This window comes from Tauraco erythrolophus, chromosome 20 (genome assembly GCF_009769465.1).
Source record: "Tauraco erythrolophus isolate bTauEry1 chromosome 20, bTauEry1.pri, whole genome shotgun sequence".
NCBI lineage: Eukaryota > Metazoa > Chordata > Aves > Musophagiformes > Musophagidae > Tauraco > Tauraco erythrolophus.
In genome coordinates this window covers 1526114-1553797 of record NC_141484.1, presented here as the reverse complement: position 1 = coordinate 1553797, position 27684 = coordinate 1526114, and the positions used below count along the sequence as shown (strand labels likewise).

General features: G+C 55.5%; 4 protein-coding genes across 6 annotated transcripts; 2 read left to right on the top strand and 2 right to left on the bottom strand.

Annotated features, from left to right (window-relative positions):
* The first annotated feature begins 1583 nt into the window (after positions 1-1583).
* Positions 1584-10640, top strand: COG1 (component of oligomeric golgi complex 1). The gene is given in 15 exon segments (XM_086623872.1): positions 1584-1889; positions 1978-2222; positions 2656-2837; positions 3193-3363; positions 3457-3610; positions 4482-4692; positions 4856-5641; positions 5965-6111; positions 7098-7259; positions 7558-7651; positions 7654-7684; positions 8239-8347; positions 8808-8917; positions 9023-9098; positions 10473-10640. Coding segments are annotated over 15 exon segments (2925 nt in total). The 3' UTR covers positions 10614-10640.
* Positions 10641-10681: 41 nt separating this feature from the next.
* VCF1 (VCP nuclear cofactor family member 1) lies at positions 10682-19643 on the bottom strand. Of its 3 annotated transcripts, XM_086623874.1 has the most exons (6): positions 19550-19643; positions 17912-18008; positions 13879-13920; positions 13542-13604; positions 11620-11910; positions 10682-10785 (listed from the first exon to the last, which is right to left on the bottom strand). In XM_086623874.1, the coding sequence occupies exons 1-5, from the start codon at positions 19594-19596 to the stop codon at positions 11659-11661; spliced, it is 501 nt and encodes a 166-aa protein (XP_086480000.1). In that variant the 5' UTR covers positions 19597-19643; the 3' UTR covers positions 10682-10785; positions 11620-11658. The 3 variants fall into 3 exon arrangements, with proteins under 3 accessions (XP_086480000.1, XP_086479999.1, XP_086480001.1); XM_086623873.1 differs by having other exon boundaries at positions 10682-11910; XM_086623875.1 differs by lacking the exon at positions 13879-13920 and having other exon boundaries at positions 10682-11910.
* Positions 19644-19885: 242 nt separating this feature from the next.
* MTNAP1 (mitochondrial nucleoid associated protein 1) lies at positions 19886-23166 on the top strand. Its single transcript, XM_086624096.1, has 4 exons — positions 19886-21089; positions 21506-21613; positions 21817-21933; positions 22320-23166. Exons 1-4 carry the CDS (start codon positions 19886-19888, stop codon positions 22346-22348), a joined length of 1458 nt encoding a protein of 485 aa, XP_086480222.1. The 3' UTR covers positions 22349-23166.
* A 508-nt stretch (positions 23167-23674) lies between these two features.
* CPSF4L (cleavage and polyadenylation specific factor 4 like) lies at positions 23675-26914 on the bottom strand. Its single transcript, XM_009992885.2, has 7 exons — positions 26812-26914; positions 26456-26506; positions 25824-25976; positions 25455-25550; positions 25028-25125; positions 24249-24443; positions 23675-23743 (listed from the first exon to the last, which is right to left on the bottom strand). The coding sequence occupies exons 1-7, from the start codon at positions 26912-26914 to the stop codon at positions 23675-23677; spliced, it is 765 nt and encodes a 254-aa protein (XP_009991187.2).
* Positions 26915-27684: the final 770 nt, after the last annotated feature.

Below are 27684 nucleotides of genomic sequence, written 5' to 3'. Positions count from 1 at the left end.
GATCAAGGGCATGTAAAGTGCTGGAGGTTTAATCTGCTGGAGAAACAGGCGGTGGGAGGGGGGTGTGTGTGCTTACAGAAGTACATTTCCAGGGAAACACACTGATGTAAAGAAATTGGCTCTGCTCTAAACTGAAAGTTCAGCTCTGACCAGCTGCACAGGCCAGCTTTGCCCTCAGCTGCTTTCATGCAAATACACCCCTTCCTTCACTCCAAAACATCTATGATTTTTTTCTCCACATCCCCCCCCCCGCCAATTTGCAGCACAAACAGCATATTATGGGATTTGAATACAGCCTCTACCAGCAAAGCCCCAGCACAGCCTCTCCCCCCAAGACCACGCGCTCTGGTCCCACCAGCATCTCCCGTGGAGCTGGATGCTCCAGCCCTGCCCCTGGAGCTGCCTCTCGGGGGGAGCAGCAGGGAGCTGGGGCAGGACTCTCCTCTGGGAACCAGTGGTTGTAAGAAAACCATTACCACGCTTGTTGCTACACCGCGTTGGAGCTGGCTAAGTCAGCATGAAGTCCCAAAGAGGTACGTTGGCTCCGGGGAGTTCTCCTGGTCGGATTTATAAATAACTATATGGACGCACCAGTACGTTTCCAGTCAGAAAATATTAAGTCTTTACACGAAGGCTGACAGGAGAAAGTCAGTAACTGCCCAGGGAAGATTTTTGCAAACAAAAACCAGGGCATGCTGATTTCCTTCTGCCTCCATAGGCTGAAAACATGCCAGATGATGGAAGGTGTAGGTATTGCAAGGTGGAGCGACATGAAAAAAGAGAGCGAGGGAGAAATAAATCGCGATTCAGAGGGGCCTTTCTGTTTCCAGTGGGCACATTCCAGCTGTGCCCCCCGCAGGCACGCTTTCACTCAGCGTGATTTTGCCAAACCCGAGCCAAAGGAGCACTTTTTAATTTTTTTTTTTTATTAAAACCACATCAGATGGGGTCAGCGGCATTTTTTTTTGGGGGGGAAACCTCGGTGGGCAGAGCAGGGCTATCGGAGGGCGCTCCCAGGCAGCTGTTTGAGCGGACCCTGCCTAAACCCCTCGCCGTGTTTGATCGGAGCCCTCTTAAACCGAAAAGCACCGCCAGGACGAGCGGGGGCTCCGCGGGGCTCGGCCGGGCCCACCCGCAGCCCCGCGCCGCCCTCCGCCATCCCGCTGTCTCCCTCCAGCGCTGCCGGGCGGCGGCGGCGGGTCGCGGGCGTGGGGGCGCGGCGGACGTTCCCCTCCAGGGCAGACCGGGGGTCGCGGGGACTCAGCGAGAGCCCCCCAGGGGCCCCGGCCCCGCTCCCCGGGGCTGAGGCACGGCCGCCGCCCGCTCCGTTAGGGGAAGCGGAGCGAGAGCGGGGTGTGCGGAGCGAGAGCGGCACCCGCAGGAAGCGGTGGCCGGCCCCATTTCCCCGGGAAACGGACCAAAAAAAAAAAAAAAAATCTAAATAAATAAAAAATAAATCGGTGTTTTCTCCGCCTCCCGCTTGCCCCGGGCCGCGTCGCCATGGCAACGACGCCTGGGCGCGGCTCTGCCCCGCACAAAGATGGCGGCCAAGCCGGAAGCGCCCTCCCCTTCCCGTCGCAAAGATGGCGACGGCGCCCACGTCGGCGCCGGCCCCGGTGCGGGCCATGGCGGCGCGGGGCGCGGAGGCCGAGGCCGAGGCCCTGTTCGAGGCGCACACGGCGGCCGAGCTGCGGGCGGTGGAGCGGCGGCTGCGGGCCGGCATCGAGCAGAAGCGGGAGGAGCTGCGGCAGATGGTGGGCGAGCGGTACCGCGACCTCATCGAGGCGGCCGACACCATCGCCGAGATGCGCCTCAGCGCCGAGCGCCTCCTGGGCGCCGTGCGGGGCCTGCAGCGGGGCGGCGCGGCGCGGCCCGGCCCCGCGGCGCCGGTGAGAGGGGCGAGGGGCTGCGGCGGGGCGGGGGGGCGGCCGCGGGGCCGCGCTGACCCCCTCTTTTCCCGTCTTCTCCCTCCTGCAGGCCCGGCCGCCGCCGCGGGAGGGCTTCTACCGGGCGGCGGCGCAGCTGAAGCTGCTGCTGGACGTCCCCGAGCGGGTGTGGGGCGCCGTGGAGGCCGGCCGGTACCTGCCCGCCGCCCGGCTGCACCTGCTCGGCCGTCACCTCCGCCGCCAGCTGCGGCTCGACGCGCCCCGCGCCCGCGGCGGCCCCGTCCTGCTCCGCTTCCCCATCCTGCTGCGGCAGGTGGCCGCCGACAGCCACCTCAGGTGGGCCCGTGGGCTCCTCGGCGGGCACCGGGAAGAGATGCTGTACGGGGCGGGCGGTGGGAGACTTTCCCAGGGAAGCTGTGGCTGCCCCATCCCTGGAAGTGTCCAAGGCCAGGTTGGATGGGGCTTTGGACAACCTGGTGTAGTGGAGGGTGTCCCTGCCCATGGCAGGGGGGTGGAACTGGATGATCTTTGAGGTCCCTTCCGACCCAAACCATTTGATCATTCTGTGACCCCAGACCCTGGGGCTCTGGCTGCCAGCTGCCATGCCCCATGCCAGCCGCAGGACAAGGACCTCACCCGTAACACCCAGAGAGCCCCGTTTCTGCCCGGGGAAAATAACATCCTCACTTGGTGGGTTGTCACATAACCACACCTGAATGTATCAGTCCAGCAGCGGGAATAGTGACTGTCCGCCTCATTCCCGTGCCAGATCCACCATCCTGCAGGAGAGCAAGTCCCTGCTGAAGAGCCAGACCGTGGCAGACCAGGCGGTGGCGGAAGCCCTGTGTGCCATCATGCTCCTGGAGGACAGCTCTCCGCGCCAGGCCCTTGCTGACTTCCTTCTGGCCAGGAAGCTGGCCGTTCAGCAGCTTCTCAACCAGCCACACCACGGTCAGTACGAGGGGCTGCCTCTTTTTTTAAAGTCAGGGTAGCCCCCTTCACCTCATCTCCCTCCTGCCCCACAAAAGAGCAGATAAGTGAGTCCCATAAAGCTCACGATGGTGGGGATGCAGCCACACTGCACCACTGCTGGCAGCGTTTTGCCACAGCAGCAAAACAACACGAAAATTAACAGTGCTGAAGGTCTTGAGCCAAGCTCGTCTGTAATGGGGAAGCAGGTGGTGCCTGGGGCTGAGTCCTTTGTCCTCCAGCCTTTCCCCAGAAGGTTTCCTTAGAAGCTTGAAACGCAGGGCTGCTCGCGCCTCTGTTGAAGGGGCTGCCCTGGCTGAAAGGCATTTCTCTGCAGGTGCAGGGATAAAAGCTCAGGTCTGTTCGCTGATGGAGCTGCTAACCACCACCCTGTACCAGGCTCATGCTCTCTTCTACACCGTGCCTGAAGGGATGCTGCCAGATCCAGCCCTGCCCTGCGGCTTGCTCTTCTCGACCCTGGAGAGCTCCACAGGGCAGCACCCAACAGGTGAGTGCCCAGGCATTGCATTAGGCCCAGGTGCGCAGGCAGGAGGCTGCTCCTGTGCCAGGCTGGTTCCCCCCCAACCCTATGTGCTTCTAGGGAAAGGTGGAGTTCTGGAGGACGAGGTGAAGCTGAGCAGCTGGTTCAGGTACCTCCCGGAGTCCGTGGTGGAGTTCCAGCCAGCCCTGCGGACCCTGGCACACCCCATCAGCCAGGACTACCTCAGAGACACGCTGCAGAAGTGGATCGCCATGTGAGTGTGACAGCCTCCCCCTCTGCAGCGTGCTCCCAGACACTGCACAGTCTCTGTGCCAAGGCAGCCACACAGAGCAAACCCAGACTCACCTAATTCCTCACTCACTCCAGCCCGGCTGGACCTTCTGCTGGCTGCTTGCCCAGCATGCCCTCTCCCCAGCACCGTCCTAACAGCCAGGCTGTAACGCTCCGATGTAACGGACCGCCTGGTCTGCACAAAGATATTTGTTCAGAGCTGCTTTATGCTGCCGTAGCCACCAGCAAACAAGCCCAGATTAAATAAGAAGAAAAACCCTTATTTGGCTCCTGGTCCAGCACCTCCTTCCTCCTCGCTGCTCTTCCCTGGACTGTGTGGGGCAGCCAGACCCTGCTTTGTGTCGTTGCCAGCTCCACCCCTTCCCACCATGCCTTGTCCTGCGGATGGAAACAGCCTGGCAGCCCTGCCTGCCCCTTGTCAGTCCTGTGTCCTTACCCTTTGGAGCCAGCTGGTCCCTGCTGTCAGCTGCAGCCCCCCAGGATGTGCTCGCTGGCCATGGGATGTTTTCCCAGCAACCCTTCCTAGATCCCCCAGCTCCCCTCCCTGCCTGCTGGCATTCCTGGGGTGCCACGCTCCTGGCTTCGACACCCACCACAGCCCAGGGTTGCTGCCGGTGGGCACATGGCTTTCCCGTGGGGCCCTGGTGTGGGATCCAGGGTGCAGCTGCCTCTCCGAGAGGCAGAGGTACCCTCAGCCCCGCAGGTGATTCTGCAGGCAGAGTCTCTTACCGACAGGTTAAGAATTCTCCCACCTCGATGTAGCCGATGTTCTTCCCGGCCTTCCCCGGGGCTGTGCCTGAGCAAGTCAGACCGAAATGAAACGTTGCCCTCAGGTGCAGCGAGGACATCAGGGCCGGGGTCAGCAACCTGCTCGTCTACGTGAAGAGCATGAAGGGCCTCGCGGGGATTCGCGACGCGGTGTGGGAGCTGCTCACGAGCGAGTCCGTTAGCCAGAACTGGGAGGCAGTGTGCCGGCGCCTTTTGGACAAGCCTGTTTCCTTCTGGGAAGACCTCCTGCAGCAGCTGTTCCTGGACAGGCTGGAGGTGAGTGCGCTGCCGTGGTACCTCATGGGCAGCCTTGCTCCGTGCCCCGTCTCACCCTCTCAGACTGTGGTGCCTGTTAGCACCACTAAGTGTGTATTTTAGGTGCTGGGTGGCAGGAGGCACGTGTAAAAGGTTCTTTTCTCCTTCCTCATTTATTTTCCAGACGCTGACCAAAGAAGGGTTTGACTCCATCTCAAGCAGCTCCAAACAGCTTCTCACCTTAGCTCTGCAGGAACTAGAAGTCAAACCCAGCACCTCTGCGCTGAGCAAGCACATCCAGTTTGAACACAACGTGGCCCTGTTCCTGTGGTCGGAGAGCTCCAGCGACCTGCCTTCCGACGCCGCTTGGGTCAGCGTGGCCAACCGCGGCCCGTTCACCAAGAGCGGCCTGTCCATGAAGGCGCAGGCGCTCACGCCGTGCGTGCAGAGCTTCTGCTCGGCTCTGGACTCGAAGCTGAAGGCCAAGTTGGATGATCTCCTGTCCTACCTTCCCGCAGACTCCTCGGCCGCCAAGGAGGCGGCTCCCACAGCGCAGCCGCGCTCTGCCTTCGACCGCTACGCCGACGCCGGCACGGTGGAGGGGCTGCTCCGCGACCGCTGCGTCGCCTGCATCCACCACGTGCTGGGCTGTGTGCGGGAAGAGCTCCAGAGTGCCCAGAGCCTGCTGGGGCAGGTGGACGCTCCCAGTGATGCCAGGCTCAATGCCGTCCTCTTCATGGCGAGGCTCTGCCAGTCCCTGACCGAGCTCTGCCCTCACCTGAAGCAGTGTATCCTGGGCCAGTCGGGCAGCACGGAGACGGCGCTGAAGGAAACCCGCTCGGCCAAGAAGCTGGGGAAGGGGAAGGCCCAGGAAGTGACACCCGTGCAGGCCAAGTGGCAGGAGGTGAAGGCAGAGCTCCTGCAGCAGAGCCTGTTCGCTTACCAGATCTGGAGCTCAGCTGTCACCAAAGTAAGGAGCTGCTGCTCTCATCACAGCTGCTTCCTGCGTGGGTTTTGCTTGCTCGGCTCCCTGCGGTCAGCGCTGCTGCTCCTTAGCTGGCTGCGGAGAGGTCGCTGTGCTGCTGCCATGCTGCTCAGTCAGCCTGCAGGGAGAGGAGGTGGCAGTAGCTTGGGAGGTGGCATCCAGTGGGATGGTCTCCATAAATTCACCTGGGGGGGATGCAGGGGGATGCGGGAGGTTGGTCTCTGCTGGTGGGAGCAGGCGGCTGGTCTTTTGGTGCTCCGTTAGGGCTGGCTGGCTGTGACCGGGTGCTCCCGTGTTCTGTGCTCCAGGGTCTGGTCCAGTGCTTTACCCGCACGTTGCTGCTCGACACAGCTGGCTCTGTCTTGGCCACAGCCACCAACTGGGATGAGATTGAAATTCAGGAGGAGACAGAGTCTGGAAACAGCGTAACGTCAAAGATCCGGCTGCCCGTACAGGTATGAGAAATGTCCTCTGGGTAAACACAGAGAAATGATCTGCTGGGAGGAGACAAGTGCTGGTTTCCAAAATCACCACTTTGTCAAATGGTGCTGACTTGCTGTGGAGTCTGCTTGGTGTCAGGAACACAGGGAAACGCTCTCGGGTGCTCATATTTGCTCTTTGAGATACTCACCTCCTAAGGACAGAGGTCAGAGGAAGGAAATTAGATAGTTGCTGCTGTATATTTGAATGAATAAGATTGGCCCAGATCCTGTAAAACTGAGCCAAAGAAGGACTTGTGCCTGGCGTATAGACAGAGGTCCCCAGGAGAGAGATTTCCTGGAAGCTGGATGCACTGGAGGACAGGGCTGCAACAGCAGTGCAAAGCCTGAGAGAACCGAGGCTGGCAGCGTTCCGTAGGCGTGGTGGTGGTGCAGGGACGACTCTCGCAGTGACAAAGCAGGTGGTGATCGCGTGGAGGGGAAGGAGGGTCAGGGCAAGAGCGAGTTCTGTGTTTGCACTGTATGGGAGAGGCTGGACAAGGCAACAGCCTCCTGCAGTGAACCTCATAAGGTGAATTTTGTTGATTCTGAAGGACAAAACAGCCAGATGAGTGCTCAGGACAGCTGGGAGGCCCAGGAGAAGAGCAAGAGGGCAAATAACGAGCCCAGGTAGTGGGTGGTCAGAGCAGAGTCAGTGGTGACAGAAAAGGCACAACGAGCAATTCTATTCTGACTACACTCAGGTGAATACCTCTGGTAAGAGTACTCGTGGGACTCTGAGGACTGCTGTAACCACAAGGGTGGTGTGCCAGTAAATAAAAACCCATGAAATACTTGAGCCATACTATGGGGGCAGGTCGGTCTCGGTGGCAGGGCTTTGTGGTCGCTGAGGAAGTAGGAAGCTCGAAGCTCACATCACAAGAACCGAAGCGATGTTGTGCTGCTGATAAAGCTAACGTGGCTTACAGACCACGTGAAAATAACACTGTTTTCCTAAACAGCCGTCCTGGTACGTCCAATGCCTCCTCTTCAGCCTCTGCCAAGAGGTGAACCGGGTCGGTGGCCACACTCTTCCGAAAGTCACCTTGCAGGAGCTGCTGAGGAGCTGCATGGCAGAGGTGCTTGCTGCCTATGAAAAACTCATGGAAGAGAAACAGGAGAAGGTCCGTGAGTAGGATCAGCGGGGCAGGAGGGTCACTGGGCACACGGCAATGCGTACGCTTCCATCCCTTGGAACAGAAAACGTGTGCCTGTGCAGGAAGGCCGCGTACGTTCTTCCCCTGCCCTACTCCAAAAACGAGGCAAAAAAAAGGGGATCAGACACCAGATTGCATGCTCAGAATGGTTCGAGTAGGGTGGTTGTTTCTCAGTGCTGGTGTGTTTAAATATTTCCCCGGAGGCAGTTCTTTGACAGCCCTCTGTGTGAGCGAGGAGCCCTGTTCCTGACTGTCCTGTTTGCAGAAAGCCGGCGGCTTCCCCGTGACCCAGAACAGGGCGCTGCAGTTACTCTACGATCTGCGGTACCTGAGCATCATCTTGACGGCGAAGAGCGAGGAAGCAAAACCAGCAGGATCAAGCATGACTCCAGGTGTGGTGCAGTTCTGGGGTTCAGGTACCAGCAGTAGTTTGTGGGGCCCTAAAACGGTTTAAACCAACAGCCTTAGCGGCTGCCAGGAGGACGCCCGCAGGAGCGGTGCCCTTGGGCCTTGCGGGAGGAAGGCAATGCAGACTCTAAGCCCTGATGTCTTCACCGACGCTAAGCTCATCCTCAAAACACAGGAGAGGTGGGATTCTGTGGCTGAGAGCTCGCAGGCAGCAGGGTGGCCCCCTCTGCTTGCGTATACAGCGTGTCCCTACGGTGGCAGGGATACTGTTAGGGGATGCCCCTGGAGAGACCTGAGGCATCTCCCTCTGAGGTGCACCACAGGGAGGAGGCTCCTCTGCAGGAGCAGATGTCGTAGGTTGTGTAATAGCTGGAAACCCTCTGGGCAGCTGCTGTTCTTCTGAGTAATTCCTGTTTTGCTCAGTCACTTCTTAGGAGCAAGTCCCTCGCTGTTTCAGAGGGAACAGTGAAACTGCCCTGTTGGCATCAGCAGCCGTCCCTCGGAGGTGACCCCTGACAGGACTCTGCTCTCCTTGCAGGATCGAGAAGGTGACCGACTTCCTGGAGGGACACATTGATCCTTTTGACTTGGACGTTTTCACTCCGCACTTGAACAGCAACCTTAATCGGCTGGTTCAGCGAACCTCCGTAAGCTCAAGGAAAAGGAAGGGATGGATGAGGAAGCAGGGCTGCCAAACACTTGTTACAGGGCAGCTGGGGTGGCTTTATAAGCTGCTTAGTGCCTAAAGATAACTGCTGGCACTTACTCAGCAACGGGAAGAGTATTTAACGCCAGCTGAAGATAAGAGGAGCTTGCTGAGCCAGCTGCATGACACATAATCGTGCATGAAGTTGGCTGAACTTTAGCTAAGAGGATTCACTGGAGCCTGTGCGGTTCCAGTTGGGTTAAGCAGTGCTGAAACAGGCCTAGAACTCAGCTACAGTAATAATGAACAGCACCAATTAAAAGCAAGAGTTAGAGGGGGAAGAGAGACACTTGGTGTTCAACCTGAAAGCCAAGCGGCGTGCCAGCAGATGTGCCAGCAATGTACCATGTGGGTGCCTCTGCAGCTGCCCCCAACACAAACGGCTCCTCCGTGCCTTCCAGGTTCTCTTCGGCTTGCTGACCGGGACGGAGAACCAGTACACGAGCAGGAGTGGCACACTGAGCTCCCAGGAGCTCCACAACATCCTGCCGTTAGCATCCAGCCAGATCAGGTAAGGTCCTCAGCTCTTCCGCGCATTTTTGTGTCTCTTTGGGAAGCGGGTCTGGAATTGTTGCTTCCCTGTGACCGGCTGCGTTTCTTTCTTCCACCTTTTAAGATTTGGCCTTCTGCCGCTGAGTATGTCGAGCTCACGAAAGAGCAAGTCTGCTGCCAGGAGCACAGAAGGAGTTCAGGTTGGTAAAACTGAGCTGCACTAACTTTTTGCCAGTACTTGTTCTCCCACCAACAGTAGAGCTTGCGGGGAAAGAAGAAAGTAGCCAAACAGTTAATATTTAACCCGATTTTTATTTTCGGTAAAAAGAGAATCATTACAGCATGAGATGGTTTGGATTTCCCCTTGACCCTCAGAAAAACTCTGCTGGCCCCTGCATTTTTGGGGCCCGCTGCTGTGTGGCAAAACATAGGCAATAACCACTGTGGAAACGCAGGGAAGACTCGTGCAGATGAGGCGTTTGGAGGTCAATAAAAGACAATTAATTTAAGATGGCTGCAAGAAACACTGAAGGATGCTGGCTAATTGTTTGAACTCCTTTCCAGTGCGATGCTGACCTTTAACTCCTGCCGAAGCCTGGCTGGGTACTGAAGCCTGGGTGACCAGAGTGGCTTGCTCCTCTTGCAAGGGCTCCGTGCTGTCCTGTTTCCGAGTTTTATCAGTAGACAACCACTATGTTGCTGCTTTTCCCCGTTTAAAACATCTGCTTAGATGGAGTTCTCTGTGCTGAGGCTTGAGAGCTAAGGAATACCTCACCACTACAGGGAGCAGTCATGAGTAGTCTGTTTCCTTGAGCTATTATTAACCCAATAATCCATTTGTGGTGATGTCTTTTCAACTGGGACAGAAGAGTGAAGGTCTGGTTTTATCAGAGTGGAGTGCAGTTTCTCTGCACCTCTTTTTCTCTATTACTCAGAAGCACTAAGGACCAGACATAGGATGAGGGTTGTTCAGAAGCCCAAAGCTTCCCCATAAAGGTATTCTTTACCTCTTACACCTCAGCTGTAGTAGAGTGTAGAAGTGTGCAGTGATGTTTGGCTCGCTCCTGCCACTCCCCTCGCCTGCTGTGGTGGCACAGGTATGATCTGCACTAGCCACGCTCCTCAGAATCCCTGACAGGTGCTTGCTCCTTCTTTTATGCAAACAGTTGAGGAGAGGTTAAAGTCCATAGTTACTCAGGAACGTAGTTACTCTCTGCAAGGGCAGCAGCTGTACTTCTGCTGTGCCATTATCCCCTTGCTCTGAGCACAACAGCCTCTCTCCTGCAGTTCAGAATGATTTTTTTTTTTTTTTTTTTGAGCATTGAACGACATCTGGGAAGTTACCTGTTGCTAACAGCAGCCAGACGCTGTGCTTGTGCCACTCAGCTGCCTCTGTCTGCCTGGCACTAACCCCAGAGTGACACTGCTGAGGTTGTGGTTCAAGCTCAAGTTGCCTAGGAAGAGCTGTTCTGCTGTAGTCTACGTCTTGTTGCAGCTGCTAGAGATGAGGGTACAGAGTAAGTCAAAGGTACGCTGTAATAGTTACTGACGCTTCTGTTTTTAAAAACTGACAGGTTCCAGCTCCGGCACTCACAAGAGCAGACGACGAGGCATCACGCCCTGGCTCTTTGTTCAGGCAGCTTGTAACTGAAGAGGAAGACACAGCTGCACCTTCTCTCTTCAAGCTGGGGTGGCTTTCTGGCATGACCAAGTGAGGCAATAAAAAATAAGAAGTTTGCCTGTGTATCTGTCTTCACTGAAATCGCTCTCTTCCCCTTGGCAGAGACCGGTGGCACCTCTGTGGGTATCGTCAGAAGAGAAGTACTTGTCCAGACCATAGTACACCCCTTGAACCAGGCACAGGTCAGGATTGTCCTTGTCCTCTGGCTGCTGAAACAGAGTTGTAGCTACACTTATACCTCCTCTTTCTTAGAAGTTGTTAACCTTAAAGTAAAATTAAATAAAAAAAAAACACCAACTATACACTGTAACAGAAACCAAAACATTTTACAGCTAGAAGGGGGTAGTGGAGCTATGTAAGACTCCTCTCCTCCTTCAAAAGCCCCTCCCCAGGCTACTCTATACTCTTCCCCATAGGCACCACGAATCTGCTCTCTCAGTGAGCCCAGCAGGCACCTGACATTTTGGCTACAGCTGCCTAAGCTTTCCTGGTTCTACTTTCACATTTTTTTTCAGTACTGCAGCAGTACAGATCATGCAAGATAAGGCTCATCACACACCAAGCTGGTGGGAAGCTCACAGCTGGGGCAGTCCTAAGGGATTCCAGTGACAGCACCTTCTCTTACTGTCTTACTAACTCTAAATGCTCAAAAAAATTGTTACTGAATAAATTTTTTACTAGTTTATTGAAATTAAAAAAAAAAAAAAGACTTATAAAACTTAAGATGAACGTTTGAGAGAACTTTACATAAAGCAACAAATCGCTAACAGATTAGGCAGTTGATGGAAACTGGACGTTTTGCAACCCTATAACACAGATGTGGACTCCTCAGTCTCCTCCTGACAGGTATTGTTAGAACCACCCCAAAAAAGACTCCTGTAAAAATTGCTTCAAAGCCCCTTTTGCATTGCAATAGTGCAGCAGACCACAAGTAAACAATTCCCTGTTAACCTGTTATTTCAAATATAGACTGAAAAGGCAACAGGCGTTTTGTGCAATTTCATTTTAACAAACTTTGAAGTTGAAATATCAAATCCCACAGTGCTGTCCCTTCACAGAAGGGAGGGAACTCTGGTCCCTCATGTCGGCAGGCGCCCCCGGCTCTGTAGGCTGTGGAAATGTGCTTCCTTCAGGATCTGGTTAATTCGGAAGTAGGGGCCCTGGCTGAGCGCGGACTGCTCGTGGAACGACTGGCAGGAGACGGGGCTGGAGCCCGCTGCGCTCGGGTGGAGGCTGCTGTCCGCACCACATGCTCTGTCGGGACTGTGGATGCTGCTGCTGCTGCTGCTGCTGCTGCAGCTGCTGCTGCTGCCGCTGTCGCTGCAGGAGGACTGAAACGAAGAGAAGACGAAGAGCAAAATCACACGGTTTTCTCTCCTGTCCATAATGAACCCCTCAGTTAAGCAAACCATCTTTACAGTAAGTCCCTCCCTCCCCGATTTTCGGGCTCACATCCAGCCTGATGGACTAACGTAAATCCACCAAGTGCTTTCTTGGCATTCGTCACCCCCGTTCCTGCCAACGCACGACAACAGAGCTGAAGGGATGAGCCATCCTTCACCCGGAGGCTCACTGACCTCCAGTTCCTCGGATTTCAATCTTTCGGGTTGAGGCCCACCGGCTCTGCCCCCATGACCCACATTGGCACTAGTGAAGTTGCTGGATTCATCAGAGAATTGGGAAATAAAGAGCGTTCCTGCTGACTGCATGTGTCAGGAAAGGCGGGCAGGGCAGGAGGAACGCTTCATCGCTGCTGCTCCAGCAGAGGTTGCAGGTAAGCACCATGCAAAGCATTTTCCTACAAGTCAATCTTTCTAAAATGATACCTGAAGCATCTAAAGCAACAGGCTGCTAAAATCAAATGCAACACAATACCCGTTTTAAGTCTTTGAACACCTTGACATACGTACGACTACTCTCCTCCCAGTTAAGCACTGGGATTGCAATGGTAACTGGTAGTTTTCCATAACAATTTACTTCACACAACAGCAAAAGAGTGACAGGCATCGAAGATTCCACATGCAGAAAAGAGAATTCATGATTTAGCTCGCAGAGAGGACAGGGCTCATTTCCCAGTAACGACTGGAAAAGCATTAGCCATCATTTTCAGTGTTTCAAAGACATAAAACTGTTTGGTTTACATCATTTTAAGGGCTGCTAATGAAAGGTTCCATGAGTTACAGCTGGAATATTTCATTACTGTGTGATATGCTGCTCAGGACAACACTGCAAATATTTGGGTGCTTAAGAATCAGAGAATGGCTACTTTGCCATCCCATAGGAAGAAAATTCACAAAAGCAGCCTGCGTTAAGTGACAGCAGTCAAACCTTCCCCCACATTTTTGTAAGTAATAAACTAAAACCACAGAAGTCAAAGCTCAGTGGGCACAGCAGAGGAAGACAAATTTTAAGAAGTCCACAGTAATTTAACAGTCAGCACCACATCCAGAAAGGCCCCACTTTGGAGCGAACGTGAAGACCGGCGCAAACTGCGCCTGACACGTCTATCAACGAGCAGCCAGAAGGGCCCGGGAAGCACTGCAGGAATCCCGGAGGTGGATGACATCCCAGTGCCGACTGGAAAACCCCCCAGCACTGATTCCACAACCGATCGTGACAATTCAGCCACACAAACTGCCTTGTTTTGCTAAGCACCAACAACGCCCCGGTTGTGCCGCAGTACAGCGGGCAGGACCGGGGCGCCGGGGGGCACCCGCGCTGGCGTTGGCTTCAGCTAGCGCAGAGAAAACACGGAACACACGGGGAGGTCGCTCTGGAGGAAGCAGCAGACGTAACTACACAAGCAACCAGCTCCTCTTCCTAATGCTGCGGACATCAGAGAGGGGGGGAACACCAGAAGGACGGAGAGGAGCCACGAAATGGTGCTTGCTAGCCCACCCCATTTTGCACAGAAGCACAAGTCACGCTCAACAAGCCAAAGCAGCCTTGGAGAGAAACCCACCGCACAGGACACTTTGTTTCCTTTTAGTCTGTGTTCCTTACTGGTTTTCGTTACAGCCACCTTCTGAAAATCAAGGTAAAAATCAAAATGAGAACCTAGCGTCACTTACTGCTGAAGTTTCACATCTTAACGAACATTTTAGAGCTGTTAGTAGTGATTATTTTGTGCATGTCTGACTTTTTTTTAACACCGAGATAGTGTCCTGGGACGTGCTTCCTACATCTAAGGCTGTTGGCAGACCTGGTTTGTCACACTCTTCTTTATTTCCATTTCTCTACAGCAAAAACTCACTAGCACGTGAAGCCCGTTTGTTGCCCAAAGCACGTCGAAGACCTACCATTTCCCCAGGCTGTGGTGCACATTCTGTTACGCATTTGGACTACAATCAGACAAAAAAAGAATCCTTAAAGTCATCATGTCAGCAACGACAGGCATCTACACAACGAAACAAAGTTCTCAGCAAAAGGGCAAAGGAGAGCAGCCCAGCGAAAGTCTCGGAGTACTTCAAGTATCAACAGGATATCTTCACCTCTTTTGTCCCCCTTAACATCACGCTGAGGAGCTACGGAGAAGCTTTAAATAATTTCCAAACAAATGTCCTGTTAAACGTATTAGTCTGTGATGTGTGATGTAGCATCTTGATCATTCACGACAGGGACTTAGGATTCAGACCCTCTGCTCTGAAAAATCTTTCAAGATGAGTTTAACAGAGGTGTAACGTGGTTTTAACCAGAATTTCAGACCAGCCCTTCCTCAGTAGTGTATTACTGCAGAGTGGCACAGGTGCAAAAGGAGAAAAAACTTCGATTTGAGGGAAGCAAGTGCTGCTGTGCCCCAGCAATCCCCCCCGGATAAAACAGCAGTGTTTCTGAGCTCTGGGGAACCCTGTCATCAGCCACAACAGTGAGGAACCACCAGAAACGATGTTTTACCAAAGAAAGTTCTTCAGGAAGGAAAAGAGCTGGTCAGAACACTGCAGACTCCCTTCCTTCCCAGGGAAAATCGGAGCAAAAGGCTTTTCGTCGGTGATTCCCCAGGTGGCAGAGCACAACTGCAGATTCCTGGAATTCCTGGAGCGGCTGCTTGCAGCCAGCCCCTCCGAGGATGCACTGCAGCTCCAGCTGCAACAGCAGGAGAGCAGAAAGGGCTTTTCCTGAATTTATAGGCAGGTGGCAAGGAAAACACCACAGCTAACCTCTGGGTAAACGCAGGACAGGCCCACCAGGAAGCGAAATGCAGCGGGAAATGCTCTGCCTGGCTAATGTTTAGCGTAGCTCTAGTGCAGCCTCTTCATCCCGTGCTGCTCACGGACTGAACTGCAAAGCAGAAGTTCACTGTGATCCCCAGGGAAGCTGTCGCCTGGGAGTGGTTTGTTCCAAGGGGAGCAGAAATTGCACACCATTACAGAAATCTGCCAAAAAGCAGCGCTGCCAGATCAAAGAGAACCTGTCTCCCTCCTGTAAAAGTCCGTCAGCATCAAGTATGATGTTTACCCTGAATGAAAGGACAATCCAGCGGGAAAAAACAGCAAAAACCTTTTATCATAGAATCACAGAATGGTCAGGGTTGGGAGGGACCTCAAAGATCATCCAGTTCCACCCCCCCTTACATCCCATCTAGCTCATGTAGGATTCAAACTGAAGGACTGAGGGATAACATCACAGAACAGCCCCCGTTTGACCCGCCACTAAGGACAAACCAAACCACTCTCTTCATCTTACACATATTGCTGCCAGCTATGAAGAGGAAGACAAAAATAATTGGAAAGAGATCCTGACAAAATCCAGGTTCAGGTTGAGTAACACGGCTGCCTGATTTGCACACCGAGGTTGTGTTCTCAAGCAAACCACGCTCAGGAAGAGAAAACAGTCAACTTCGACTGAGGAAGGCAAAAGGACTCAGTACTCCAGCTAATATCTCACGAAAAGGAGGTGTGTGCACGCCCTCAGACGAAAAGCAATTCTCTCCTCCTGTACTCTTTCAAGTTAGAAATTGCACCTACACACCCCCCTTCTCTCCTAGTTCAATATCTCACACCTAGTGAGGACTCTTCATCAGCAAGAGCTGCCTGTGCAAATGGCAAAGTGTCAGGAAACTGAACAAAAGTTTTACAAACGGCCAAAAATGTCCAAGTGACATCAATCGGAAGCACTTGTGCAGGATAAGCACAACAGCTTCTCCATTTGGCGCAGGAAGTCCTTAATGAAACATTCAACTAATACTGATTTCAACTCCTGGCTCGAATTTCTGGGCATGCTCAATCCAGCGATCCAACATTGCAAGAAAACAAGCAAAAAGGAAAAAAAAAAGCAAGCTTTATTCATCAGTAGCTGACGTTGGGAACTTTCTTCCCTTGAGAAGGGAACACTGATTTTTGTAACTCTGCGTCCCGTGGGCACATTCCTCCACTTGGCATCAACAGCAAGAGATTCTCCTCGCCCACAGTCGTGGTTTAATGTGTTAAAACACACTTTTTTACAACACGAGTGCATGCATGGAACAGCCTCAGCAGCCAAGCTCTGCGCTGGTCTGGCTGGTGCCCGTGCCCATGCCATCCCCCCGTGGGCACTCCGAACAAACCCGCCATCACGGACTGAGTTAACCCACTCTTGTGTGGCTACAACAAGGCTGGTTCTATCTCTGCATTTTAGTGGCTTTGCCCCATCAAATGCCAAGCAAAGGTGCTTCTGCCACTCACCAGGAAGGTTTTTCCTGATTTGCTTAATTTCCTTACTCCTACTTCCATCCCTCGTTCCACACTCAAGTCTTCCTCCTCCCGCCACACGGGAGTTCAGCCATTAACTACTCTACACACGAAGAGGTGTTTAACCTGTTGGACAAGTGATGCAGGGTCAGACAATGAGCAAATATTTATGGTTCTCCCCGTTATACCCAAGCAGCAAAGCTGACTCCATCTCAGCGAGCCTCCCTTCTGGCAAAACAGCAATACAGGAACCAGGAACGTTTTCCATCACGGCAAATTCCTTCGTGAGGATCATCTTGGCTGTTAAGAGCGTTTTCCATACAATATCACTATCACACCAGCTACATGTAAAGGTGTACTGGTTAAAAGAAAGTCTCCCTCACAAAAAAAATGGTTGGGTAGAGAGCCATGGATCATTTTAAATGTAAACACACATTTGAAGCCTTTAGCATACGAGAAAAGATACGTTGCTCAAAGTTACATAGCACAAAACGTTTTCTGCAAGCACAGTGTAGTTAACAGTTCAATAAACTGCAATAGTTTGTAATTACTCACTGCAATCAATCTTTGGAGTGAGGGGGCTGTACAACAAAGAAAGATATTTCAAAAACTTTAAAAGAAACCCATTTCATTAACTTCTAGAGACACAAAACCCAGCGGAGAGCCTCTGCTCTGCACGCTCTTCTCCACGAACGTTTTGTAACAGGACTACATTGCTAATTAGAAACGCACACAGTGAATTTTCAGATGATTAATACAGGCAACGACTCAGGAAATCTGGCAGCAGCCTGGAAACCAGCGGTTTTTAGAAAAAGGAATCTCATAGCTAGCAAATTGCACCATCGTGGAACACCTGTTGTGTGAGCGACGAGAGAATAAGGGACAGTTTATCCCACGTCCAGCAAAAGATCATGGCAAACATGAGCAGAAACCCAATAGTTTGAGCTCAAGTGTTCCAGCTGTGAAGGAGCGAGTCTTGCTGGAAGTATCAAGCTCTATCAGAGCATTTTTTGAACACCAGACAAGTACTACTGCCTGCAACGGGCACTTTGTGTATGGCACTAGTTGGAATGCGTTCCAACTCCCGACCCCAAATAACCACGTTGTTATAAGGAAATGTTGGAAGAGTAGATGGATGGTCAGGCAAAGCGACCACACACACCTGTAATCCACCCCAGTCACCTCCTCAGTTCTGGATACGCTACATAGAATGGTTTGGGTTGGAAGGGACCTCAAAGACCATCCAGTTCCAACCCCCCTGCCATGGGCAGGGACACCCCCCACTACACCATGTCGCTCAAAGCCCCATCCAACCTGGCCTTGAACACTTCAACATCTCATTTCAGACAGAAAAACTAGAAATGGCAGCAAATGCTGGTTTTGTGTCTTCACTTGGGTGCTGCACATCAGTATCTGAGGTCTATTAACAGAAACATTCAGTCCAAAGATAACCAGGTTCCCTGGAAAACACGCTGATTTCCAAACCACAGCTTACAGATTTTGATCTCTGAAGCACGCAACAGAGTCGAGCCTCACGGCCTCATAAACAAAGCAAAAAAAAGTGTTTTCAATAGCTACTCTCCACAAATAAAACGTCACAGAACATTCCAGCCGTTATTTAGACCCAGCAGTAAAGGAGACTGAATTTGCCTGAGAAGGCTCTCACCTCAGTGTCCCAAGTGTCCTGAAGGACAGTGTTCCGGGTGCTACGCTTGGTCTGTGGAACACAACCATCATCTTCACCACCATTCCGTCTCCTCTTCCTGAAGAAAGTTCGGGGGGAAAGGAGAAAAAAAAAAAACACATCAGCTTACTGACACACCTTCTGTTCTGTTCTCTAAAGGGAACTCTGCAAAAAAAGCAGGAAAACCTGACAGATTAACGAAGGATGCACCTAAACCTCTGAAGTGCTGCGAACTTTCATAGTCTCTTTGTAGCTGTTCCCCACAGAACTGGGGGAAAACAATCACATTTCTCATGAACCAGCCAGGCTGATGTTTTCATGTCAGTTTAAGGGACGTGGACTCACACCTACTGACATGAAAACCAGCACTGAGCAGCTCTCTAAATAAACTCATCAGACAGTTCTCAGCCTTGCAACTGCTCTCAGGACTCAGGCAGGTCTAAAAACGAGCCTGGGAGTTTGAGTGACACCTGACAGGCTGAAAAAAGCACTGGTGGCAGTGACCACCCTTTCAATGAACACCCAGTTACGTTCACTTTGCTCACACGAGCCTCCAGTTAGCACCTACAGCGCCTTTCTTTAGTCTCTCCACTCTGACAGCGTCTGAAGTCACGTCACATTCCTGAGCAACGTCACTTTCCACGCAGAAACAGAGTTTTGTCAGAAAACACCTGGCGGAAGAGCAGTCCTTCCCTGTTTCTGATGTATTTGCCACCCTCTTATGACATCAGTGCTGCTGAGCAACCACCACCACCTCGAATCCCTGCGAACCGACGTCTCCCACTGTCTGCAGAATTTCAACACTAATACAGTTTCTTCCCCCACGCAAACGTCATCGGTCAACCAGGACCTCAGCGTGCTGAGCACCACCCAAAACACAGGATGGAGCTGTTTTGGTAGCTAAAAATTCACAAGCACTCAAATGAGTCAAACCAGAGTCGAGTGACGTGTTTCTCACCGAATCCTTTCTTACAGACACGCTTCTGCAGCGGACTCGGCTGTCCAGAGCAGGAGCTGCCTCCCAGTTCTCCCACCCCTGGGATGCCCACAGCTCTCACAACCGCTGCCCACCACAGCCCACCGGTCCTCCTTCTCCTGGGACCACTCTCAGAACAGACGTTCCCTCCTAGATCCCTCCTTTTCTTAACGCCTGCAGCCCACAGGCGAACCCCACACCCCGACCCCCCAGCTCCGGGCCCTCCCTGTTCGTCCTTCCCCACCACGCCGACAAACGCCCCCCCCCCCCCCGCCTCCGCATCTCTCCGCCCGTTTGATCTGGCGAACGCGGCCAACCGGCTACACCGGTAACGTTCACCGCCCCCAGCCCCAGTTTATCGCTTCCAGGGATCCGGGGGCCGCTGCTCCGCCGTTCCCCTCACCCCCCACCTCCGCAGCTCCCCCCTGCCGCCCCCCCTTACTCCGCCATCCCCTCCAGGGCAGCGTGAGCCATCCCTCACCCTCACCCCCTCCTCCCGGCCGCGCTCCCTCGGTCACCACTCGGAAATCTCCCCCTCCGGTGCCCGAGGGGCTGTCCTCCCGGCCCCTCGCCCCGCGCCCCCTCCCCGACCGCCGCGGGCGCCCAGGCCGCGCTCCCCTCCCCCACCCCGGTCCGCCTCTCACCTCTGTCTCGCTCCCCGCTCGCTCGGCAGCGGCTGCCGGCAGCTCATGGCGGGCCGGGCTGAGCTCCGTGAGGCGGAAAGGAACGAGGCGCAAAACACCGGCGCGGCGCGACCCCCCCCCCCCCCGCTGCGGACAGACGGCCCCCGCTCCGCTCCGCTCCGCTCCCACCGCCGCTTCCGGCGCCTCCGCCTCCTGCGCATGCGCAGCGCGCTGCGCCGGCCCGGCCACGCCCCTCTGTGGCGTCACGGCGCGCGCCGGCGCGGGCGGGGCGCGCATGCGTATGGCGCGCGGGGGCGGCCCCGGGGGAGGGGGGCGGGGGGAAGCGGCGCCGCCGTCATGGCCGCGGCGCCGCCGGGGCGGGAGCTGTGCCCGCACTGCGGCCGGCCCTTCAAGCGGCTCCGCTCCCACCTCCCGCACTGCAAAGCCGCGCCCAGCCCGGTCCCCCGGAGCGCCCCCGGTGCAAGCCAAAGCCCCGGCCGCGCCGCCGCGCCCCGGAACGGCTCTGGCCCGGACGGAGCGGCTCCCGCCGCCGGGCCGCGGGAGGGAGAGGCCGGTAAGAGCAGCACATGGCTGCCCGGGGAGGAGGCGGCCGAGCCGGGCCCCCGCCCGCGGCCCCGGCCCGACGGACGCCGCGCGGAGCGGCAGGCGGAGCCGGCGGTCCGGGATGTCGCCGAGTCCCTCGATCTGCTCCCCGAGGAGGTGACGGATATTCCCGAAACGCTGAGTCGTGGAGTGGAAATAGTGATCGAGAAGCACCGCGCGCGGGTGGTGCGGGAGAGGAGCGGCGCCCGGAGCGGGGACGCTCCCCCGAGGAGCCGCCGCACCGACGGGCCGGCGGTGGAACGGCCGGATGGAGGCGGCGGCGCTGACACAGCCCAGCCCGAGCCGCGGGAGCGGGCAGCCATCCCGGGATCCGCACAGGCAGAGACGTGCGGCCTTGGAGCTGCGGAGAAGGCGGCCGGGAGCTCAAAGGGAGGAAAAGGAAACAGCTCAAAGGCAACGAAAATCAAAAATCAAAACCGAGATCCCCCCGGCCCTGCCTGCAGAAATAGCCCCGGTGACCTCGGCCAGCAGGAGGGAACGGCCAAAACTGCGGCAGGAGAGAAGCGGATGTACCCAGAAGTGGGTGTGGAATGTAAAACCTCTCTCTCTGCTTTGCACACCAAGAACCTCCATCTGCCAGTGACGGATCATTTCAGGGGTCACAACGAAGGGGCACCCAAGAATTACCTAACCGGCACACAAAAGCTTGGAGAGAGCAAGAAGCAGATGGCGGTGGTTTACGAGCCCATCCTGAATGCCAGGAGGGGCACCAAGCTGGCACTGGACCAGTTCTTGCTCCACACCTCCAAGAGCCAACCCATCTGTCTATCCCAGGTCTCTGGCAGGAGCACGCCCGCAGGTGCCATGGGCTTGGAGTGGTTTCCAGACTTATATCCTGGTTATGATGGGCTGAGTATTTTTCCAGGGAAGCCTTTCCAACAAGACATGGGGATCACAATGAAGACACCAAAGGGCAATTTCTCAGAGGGACAGCAAGGTAACGTGAGAAACAAAAGTCTCTGTTGCTGAGATTCACTGCACTGTCAGGCTGAACTGTCTGCTGTGAATAGGAGAGGAGGGGTTGGAAACACTAAGCTGCTGGGCTTGCCCAGAAAGGGATCCAGGAAGGATCCAAGGAAGTTAACTGTCCAACCCTCCAGCCTGCAAAACCAGTGGTTTACGTTTCTATTTAGGTTTAAGACAGGCTCTTGCATGTTTGGGCTGGCAGAGCCAGCTCACTTTGCAGGAGACATGATTTGCTTTTCCTCTCTGAGCAGTCAGTCGCAAGCCCAGGCCACTTGCAGCTGTCCCAGACACCAGCTCCACACTCACCACCCGGCACAGGGAGCACAAACACCACTGACCTTGCTCCCACTTTCCTGCCTTTGACCACTCTGACTTCTCACGGCACAGGTCCCCTCTCCGAAAGGCGCCTGATGGATGTGAGGCTGGGGGAGCTGCCTGCCTGGCTGGCCACCTGCGATCTGTCTCTCCAGGGGCTGCGTGGAGGAGTACAGAAAGGTGAGGCTCAGTTCCTGGCTCTTGGGGCAGAATTGTCCCACTTACCTGGTTTACTTGCTTCAGCCTGGTCCAAGTGGCCAGTCTGGGTCTTTATAAAGAAGTAAATAAATAGACCCAAACATTTGGCTTTGGAAAGTTACATGGAAACTAGCGAACTCCCTAAGACCTGCTCATGTTTGACCCTTGCGTTTCTGTTCCAACAGCCTGGAGCAGCTATTACAACAAATACATCAACGTGAAGAGGGGTGGACCAGCTGGGATCTCCATGCTGCTGGCTGGATACTGCCTCCTCAGCTATGGCTGGAACTATCAGCACATCAGTAAGATTTCCTTCTTGGTGCCTGTCTTGTTCCAGGAATTGTCACTTTTGCAGCAGGTGGAAAGCCTATTTGCCATTCATGTTAATTCAGACTCTGAAATAGTTTAAATACATTGCAGTTAAGACTGATACCAGAACTCAGAGAACAACATTGTGACCTGGCTTAGGTTGGCAGAGGAATTTAGCTAATAAAGGTGGCCATAACAGTTGCTGCTTCACAGCTTCTCTCTGGAGAGCACCAGGAACTGTCAGGAGCTCTTTTAAACCCTGCACAAAGCAAAGGGAGGAGATGTTCCAACACTGAGCAACCATTCCCTGGATTTACTCCTAACTGACAAGGTAGTCCCCAAGCATAGCACAGTCTGACACTGTTATGTTTTTTTCTAGAGTGTCATCGCTGGCGTAAATACCACTGAAGAAGCTGGAACAGCACCTGAGGAAGTGTCACAAGTACTTGACCGGAGTCAGCAGAAGTGCTCAGGACCAGTGTTCCAACCGGGATTCAAATCAGCAGAGGCCTGTTTACAGTCAGAGACAAGTTCTTTAATCATTCAGGGTGCTGCTTTTCAGTTACCCTCCTGCAAACTGCGGGGTGACACTGACAGCCTGTGCTCACTGCTCCGTGGTTCAGGCAGTATTTAGTACTGAAAGAAGGAGTTAGAGCTGCCCCTCAAAGGTCTGCACGCAGCAGAGCTCCTGTAGTCTGCAGAAACCCACATCTCTCCCTTTGGGACACCAGCTACAGGACAACTCCTTGACCTGGGCTGTTACTATAGATTCATCGTGTGTGTTGTGGTCAGTGTTTGGCAGTGAGGTTTGCGATGGGTTGTGGCAGGGTGGGCTTAGGCCAGAATAACCATTCCCTTTAAGTCAGCAGTGTTGTGCCTGGCACAATGCCCATCCTTTACTTACCCCTCCACAGCAAGCACGATGGAGTTTGCTACCAACTGGCAGGAGGAGGGTGGTCCACAAAGGGCCCCCAGGCCCTGCTTCACTGTCAGCACGGTGCTGGAGGGACCTTTGTGAAGGCACTAAAGCAGCAGCGCTCAGACCGCAGCGCCCTATTTCTGGGAGAAGAAAAATCCATTGGATTAGCTGTTGTGCCCGGAGGGCAAACCCATGTCTGCATCAGGCAAATGAGGACACTTACAGGGGTGCTAGTTGTAGCCTGCCATCACCAAACATGTCTGGAAAAGGGTTGGTCATGGTACAGGCATGAAGGGTAAAAAAAAAAGCCAAGGAAAAAAATCTGAACTGTTTATTCAAAGCGGTGCAGTAGTACTGTGTCAGAGGTGTCTCACCAAAAACTCCCTCTCACCAGCAATAAAAACCTTTTGTGAATTTTCTTTTCCTGCTTGGTACTGCGTGTTCTCAAAAAACAGTGCTTCTTGCTCCCCTCTGCAGGGGATCAGCAATGCTTATCACACCCTCATCTGCCCAGGACCCCAGCACAAACTGGTCCCACACCCCTCAAAGCTGTGACTGTGCAATGACTGCTCCCACTGCCCCAGTCCATGCCCAGGAGGGAACAGGCAGTGACCCCCAGGAGCTGGGAAGGGTCCAGTTTTAGCTGCATTAGGGAAACTGTGGTTTCTCTGCTGCTGTGCAAAAGAGCTGTGAGAGCCAGTGCTGAGCAAAACCAACTGGCTTTTCTAGTCCAGTAACTGCCCTGGTAGCCGTCTCGCTGTCTCCATCACGCTTTACAGTGTCCTCTTCCCAAGGTCCTTGCCGGAGCACTCCGATCACTTCCCCAGCAGGATTTCCAGCTGAGTCTCCCCACGCTTACTGATGTAGTGACCTTTGTGTCCGTGCTGAGGGGACAGGGAGAGGCAGGTGTCAGTTTTGTGCTGGATCAACCCAGGGCCATGTTACCTCGTGTTTATTTTCACATCGTTTCCCAGCGACTGGGCTAACTGCTTTGTTCCAGCGCAGGTCTCACCTGTGAGCAGCATCCCTAGACCTCCAACTGCAACAAGCCTCCGACCCAGAGGGACGTGAGGGGCTCGCTGCTCTCCAGGGCTGTTCCACTGCATGCCAAGCCTTTATTACCCCAGACATTCCTACGCCTGCAGTTAGATTATATTTAACCCAGGTACAGCCCCCTTCCCACCGGTTCACAGCCCGGATGCCTGGGCAGGGCAGGCTCCAGGGCCAAGAAACAGCCCAGGGAGAAAACGAGCATCTCCAGTCAAGGAAGCTGTTTCACAAGTGCTGTGGCCATCCCCGTGCCACATGCTGCCCCTCACCGTAACACTTTACCCTCCCCTCCAAGGCAAGACAGTTGCTCCCAGTCCTCCCAGTCCCAAACACACTCACCTTGAAGGAGGTGCCTCCTTCAAACAGCCTCTGTGGGCCCGGGGGGCAGCTGTTGGTGTCCCACGACTGCGCTGCCAGGTGCTGGGTAGTGCCGGTGACTGGTAGAGGGGGCTCCATGGCTGGCACATCCTTGCATCCACTCTCCCCACCAGCAGCCAGATCCAGCTGTACCATCCCCCAAGGACAGCCAGCTCCCTGGAGGGGGGGAAATGGGGCAGGAGAGGCAGTTGGCAACTGATCCCCCATATGCTCCCACAAGAGCTGGGGCAAAAGCAAAGGAAATGAGCTGTGGGGCAGAAGCAGGTGGTGGGTCACCCTGATGAGCAGAGGCACAGAGCAAAAGGGCTTCAGCTCGAGACAAAGACAGAGGACCTTCCCTGCATTACCTTGGATGGATCCGTGCTGTTTGTCATCAGCCCGGCCTTGAGGCTGGAGAGGGACACAGAGGACAGGCTGTCACTCCTGGGACATGACAAGTGGTACCCCCAGATCCCCCCAAGGCTCCCACAGCCTCCCAGGGCTGTCCTGGGGCTCAGGCAGCTGGTACAGGCGCCCCCATGGGAACTGGGGCTGTCCCCTGCCCACCTGCTGCAAACCCTGCGGTCACCAGCTCAGGCTGGACACCAGCAGAGACCAGAGGGGTCCAGTCAGTTCAGACAGGGACCCAAAGCGCTTTGGTCCTCCACGCAGATGCTGCAAGTGCCCCGGCCACCTCTGCAGCCTCAGAGAGGGGGCTGTCCCCCAGCTGCGTGCCGAGCTCCCCCCAGCCTACCCCGTACGTACTGCATGAATTTGCACTTGGGTCCTTCTGGGCAGAAGCCGACGAGGTAGTTGGCACACATCACCCTCCGCGTGTGTTTGTACTTGCACAGGGGACCTGCCACGCAGAGGAGAGGTTCCCATTCATAGGGACACAGCACTGCACCCCCCACCCCACAGGGATTTTGGAAGCCCAGCTTTCCCCAGCAGCCCCGTTCTCCTCCAGCTCTGTAGGGTCTTTGCTGCCCCAAGCCCAAATCCCCACCAGGCACCTGGTCCCACTCCCCGGCAGTCCCCAGACATCCACTGTGGTTCACCCCACTCTGGTTTGGTCACCTCGGAGATGGCAGGAGGGTGGCCAGCAGTGGGATCCGAACCCCCCCATCACTGGTGGAGAGGGGACATGGGCAGCCCCTGCTCACCCCAGCACCCATCCCAGGAGCTCACCGTGCCTGCAGAAACCACGGTCATACCAGGGACAGCCCACGGTGCTGGTGGTGGCATCAACGTGCAGGAAGGGACAGTCCTTGTTGCTGCACTCGCCTGCGGGAGCAAGAGGTGGGACAGGTGGGACAACGCTCGCTCAAGCCAAACACGGTGGAAAACGCTCGAGGATGGGCTGGGTGGGAGGAACAGAGGTGCCCTGGGACCACCCAGGCATGGCCCCGGGGAACAGTGGCCCTGCGTGGGTGCCAGCGGCATTTCTTCCCACAGACAGGAGGTGGCATCAAGCACTTGCTCAAGGCCAGACCCGAGGGACATGGGTGCTGGGGTGGGAGAGGCTCGCTGGGGTCCCGGGCGTGGTCCCACACCTACCGAACTTGGAGTAGAAATAGCACTCGGGCATCTTGGTCACGTCGTACTCGTGCAGGAAGTCACACCCATCGCCCTTCTTGCAGAGCCCGCGCAGCCAGTGCTTGCACACCACTGTCTTGTCCCCGTCAACGTGCCGGAAGGGACACCGGGCACCTGGCCCCGGCACACACCCACTGTCGGAGCCCGCCTGTGCCCCGCAGCCCCTGCTATCGCAGCCCCCCAGCAGCCAGGACGTGCCCCGTGCAGCCCCTCCAGCCCTGCCTGCACCCAGGAACTCTCCACCCCAGCATCCAGCTCGGGACGTGCCATCGAGAGCCTTCCTGGACACGGATGAGATTCGCAGCACCCACTGGGTGCACGGGGCTTGGGCCCCCAGGAACCGCCACGGTCTGGTTACCCGATGCAGGAGGGGTAGGATTGCTCGTCCGCAGGGCCAGGGGGAACGATGGACTCAGCAGCATTAGCATTTTGGGCCAAAACCTGCCAACCCACTGGCCATGGGGCCATGGAACAATCTGCCACAGACATGGGCTGGTCACAGAACAGAGAGGGGGGCCCCATCCAGCTCCCTGATGTCCCCAGGATCTCACAGGCTGTTGTCAGTCCCATCCCCGTCCCTTCCTGGCACTCACCCTTGGTGCACAGCCCTCGGTGGAAGAACTTGCAGACAGCCGCCCCCAGCTCTGCAGGTGAAAGCAGGGCAGGGAGAGCTTCACCTGCCAGTGCCAGGACCACCGTGTGCCATCGAGGGCAAGAGCATCTCAGCCCTCTTTGTTGGCAACCCCCTACGAAACTGTGCCAGGCACATCACCGAGGGAGCAATGCCCAGAGCCAGCCTGGCCTCAGGCAGGAGCCCAGGGAGGAGGCAGGACAAGAAGCATCCAAGCACATGGTGGGTGCAGCAAGAGCGAGGAGCACCAGCGAGGAAGAGAACCCCAACACCTCCTGCACCCCTGTCACCCTCCACAGCACCCTGCCCCCAACTTACTGTCCATACCCGGGAAGGGCAGAGGCTGAGCTCCTCGCTGCTCCTCCACATCAGCCTCCAAGTCAAACCTGATCTTCTCCACACCAGCCACCAGCTCCTGCATGGCCCCTGCTCTGGCAAGAGGCACCTCCAGCCTGGCCCAGGCAGGGAGGACGGCTGCAAAGGGGCTGCCCAAGGAAAACACAGGTCTCCCACAGGAGCACCGCACTCTGCAGGTCACCACAACCACCCCGGGGCCCCAGCAGCACTCAAAAACCCTCCTCCTCCTCCTTCCCAAGCCAGAGCAAACCCAACACAGGCAGCAGCCCCCAGCCCTCCATTTAGGGCGGGAGAAGCTGCCCACATCTGATGTCAATTTGCAGTCGTGATTGCCTGGTGCGGCCGCCCAGCTGCAGGGAGCTCAGCCCCCGGCCCCCATCGCATCCCCCACAATCGCTGCTCTGCACCGGCAGCTGCTTTTCCTCCAGCCCTGGTCCTGGGGCAGAGCCGCTGGGCCACGGCTCCCCGGGGGCACCGGGGGCTGCCCAGGGCTGGCTGGGAGCTGCCTTAACCCCCTCGCACCCGGGCTGCTGCTCAGCCTTGATGTGCCTGCGTGCTGTAACTAAACGCTTGGATCACAAGGGACTGATCCTGCCTGGGCTTCCTTGCTCTCCGAGGGCTTTGGGCACTGCTGGGTGCACAGCAGCACCGTCCCCAGCCCCGCTGACCAGTGCCTGGTGCCCGGCAGGACAGACTCACGTCCCCGGGCTCCTGGTGACAACAGCCAGGTCACATCTTGCACCCCGGTGAGAAGGTCCCTGCTGCTGGGCCAGGGGCTGGCACGCATGCCAGGCTGCTACAGCATGTGCCAGGCATGACCACGGTGCCACGCTG

Bases quoted from the DNA above. Each gene is read 5' to 3' on its own strand.
- CPSF4L (XM_009992885.2), bottom strand. From the start codon at position 26,914: ATGCAGGAGCTGGTGGCTGGTGTGGAGAAGATCAGGTTTGACTTGGAG. The intron at 25,977-26,455 runs GTGAGTGCCAGG...TGCCGGGGCCAG, and splicing joins CCGAGGGCTGTGCACCAAGG to GTGCCCGGTGTCCCTTCCGG. The intron at 25,126-25,454 runs GTGAGCTCCTGG...TCTGCGTGGCAG, and splicing joins CCGTGGTTTCTGCAGGCACG to GTCCCCTGTGCAAGTACAAA.
- MTNAP1 (XM_086624096.1), top strand. From the start codon at position 19,886: ATGGCCGCGGCGCCGCCGGGGCGGGAGCTGTGCCCGCACTGCGGCCGG. The intron at 21,090-21,505 runs GTAACGTGAGAA...CTCACGGCACAG, and splicing joins TTTCTCAGAGGGACAGCAAG to GTCCCCTCTCCGAAAGGCGC. The intron at 21,934-22,319 runs GTAAGATTTCCT...GTTTTTTTCTAG, and splicing joins CTGGAACTATCAGCACATCA to AGTGTCATCGCTGGCGTAAA.
- VCF1 (XM_086623873.1), bottom strand. From the start codon at position 19,596: ATGAGCTGCCGGCAGCCGCTGCCGAGCGAGCGGGGAGCGAGACAGAG. The intron at 13,921-17,911 runs GTGAGAGCCTTC...GTCTGATTGTAG, and splicing joins AGGACACTTGGGACACTGAG to TCCAAATGCGTAACAGAATG. The intron at 11,911-13,541 runs GTGGGTTTCTCT...TCTTCGTTTCAG, and splicing joins GAAACAAAGTGTCCTGTGCG to TCCTCCTGCAGCGACAGCGG.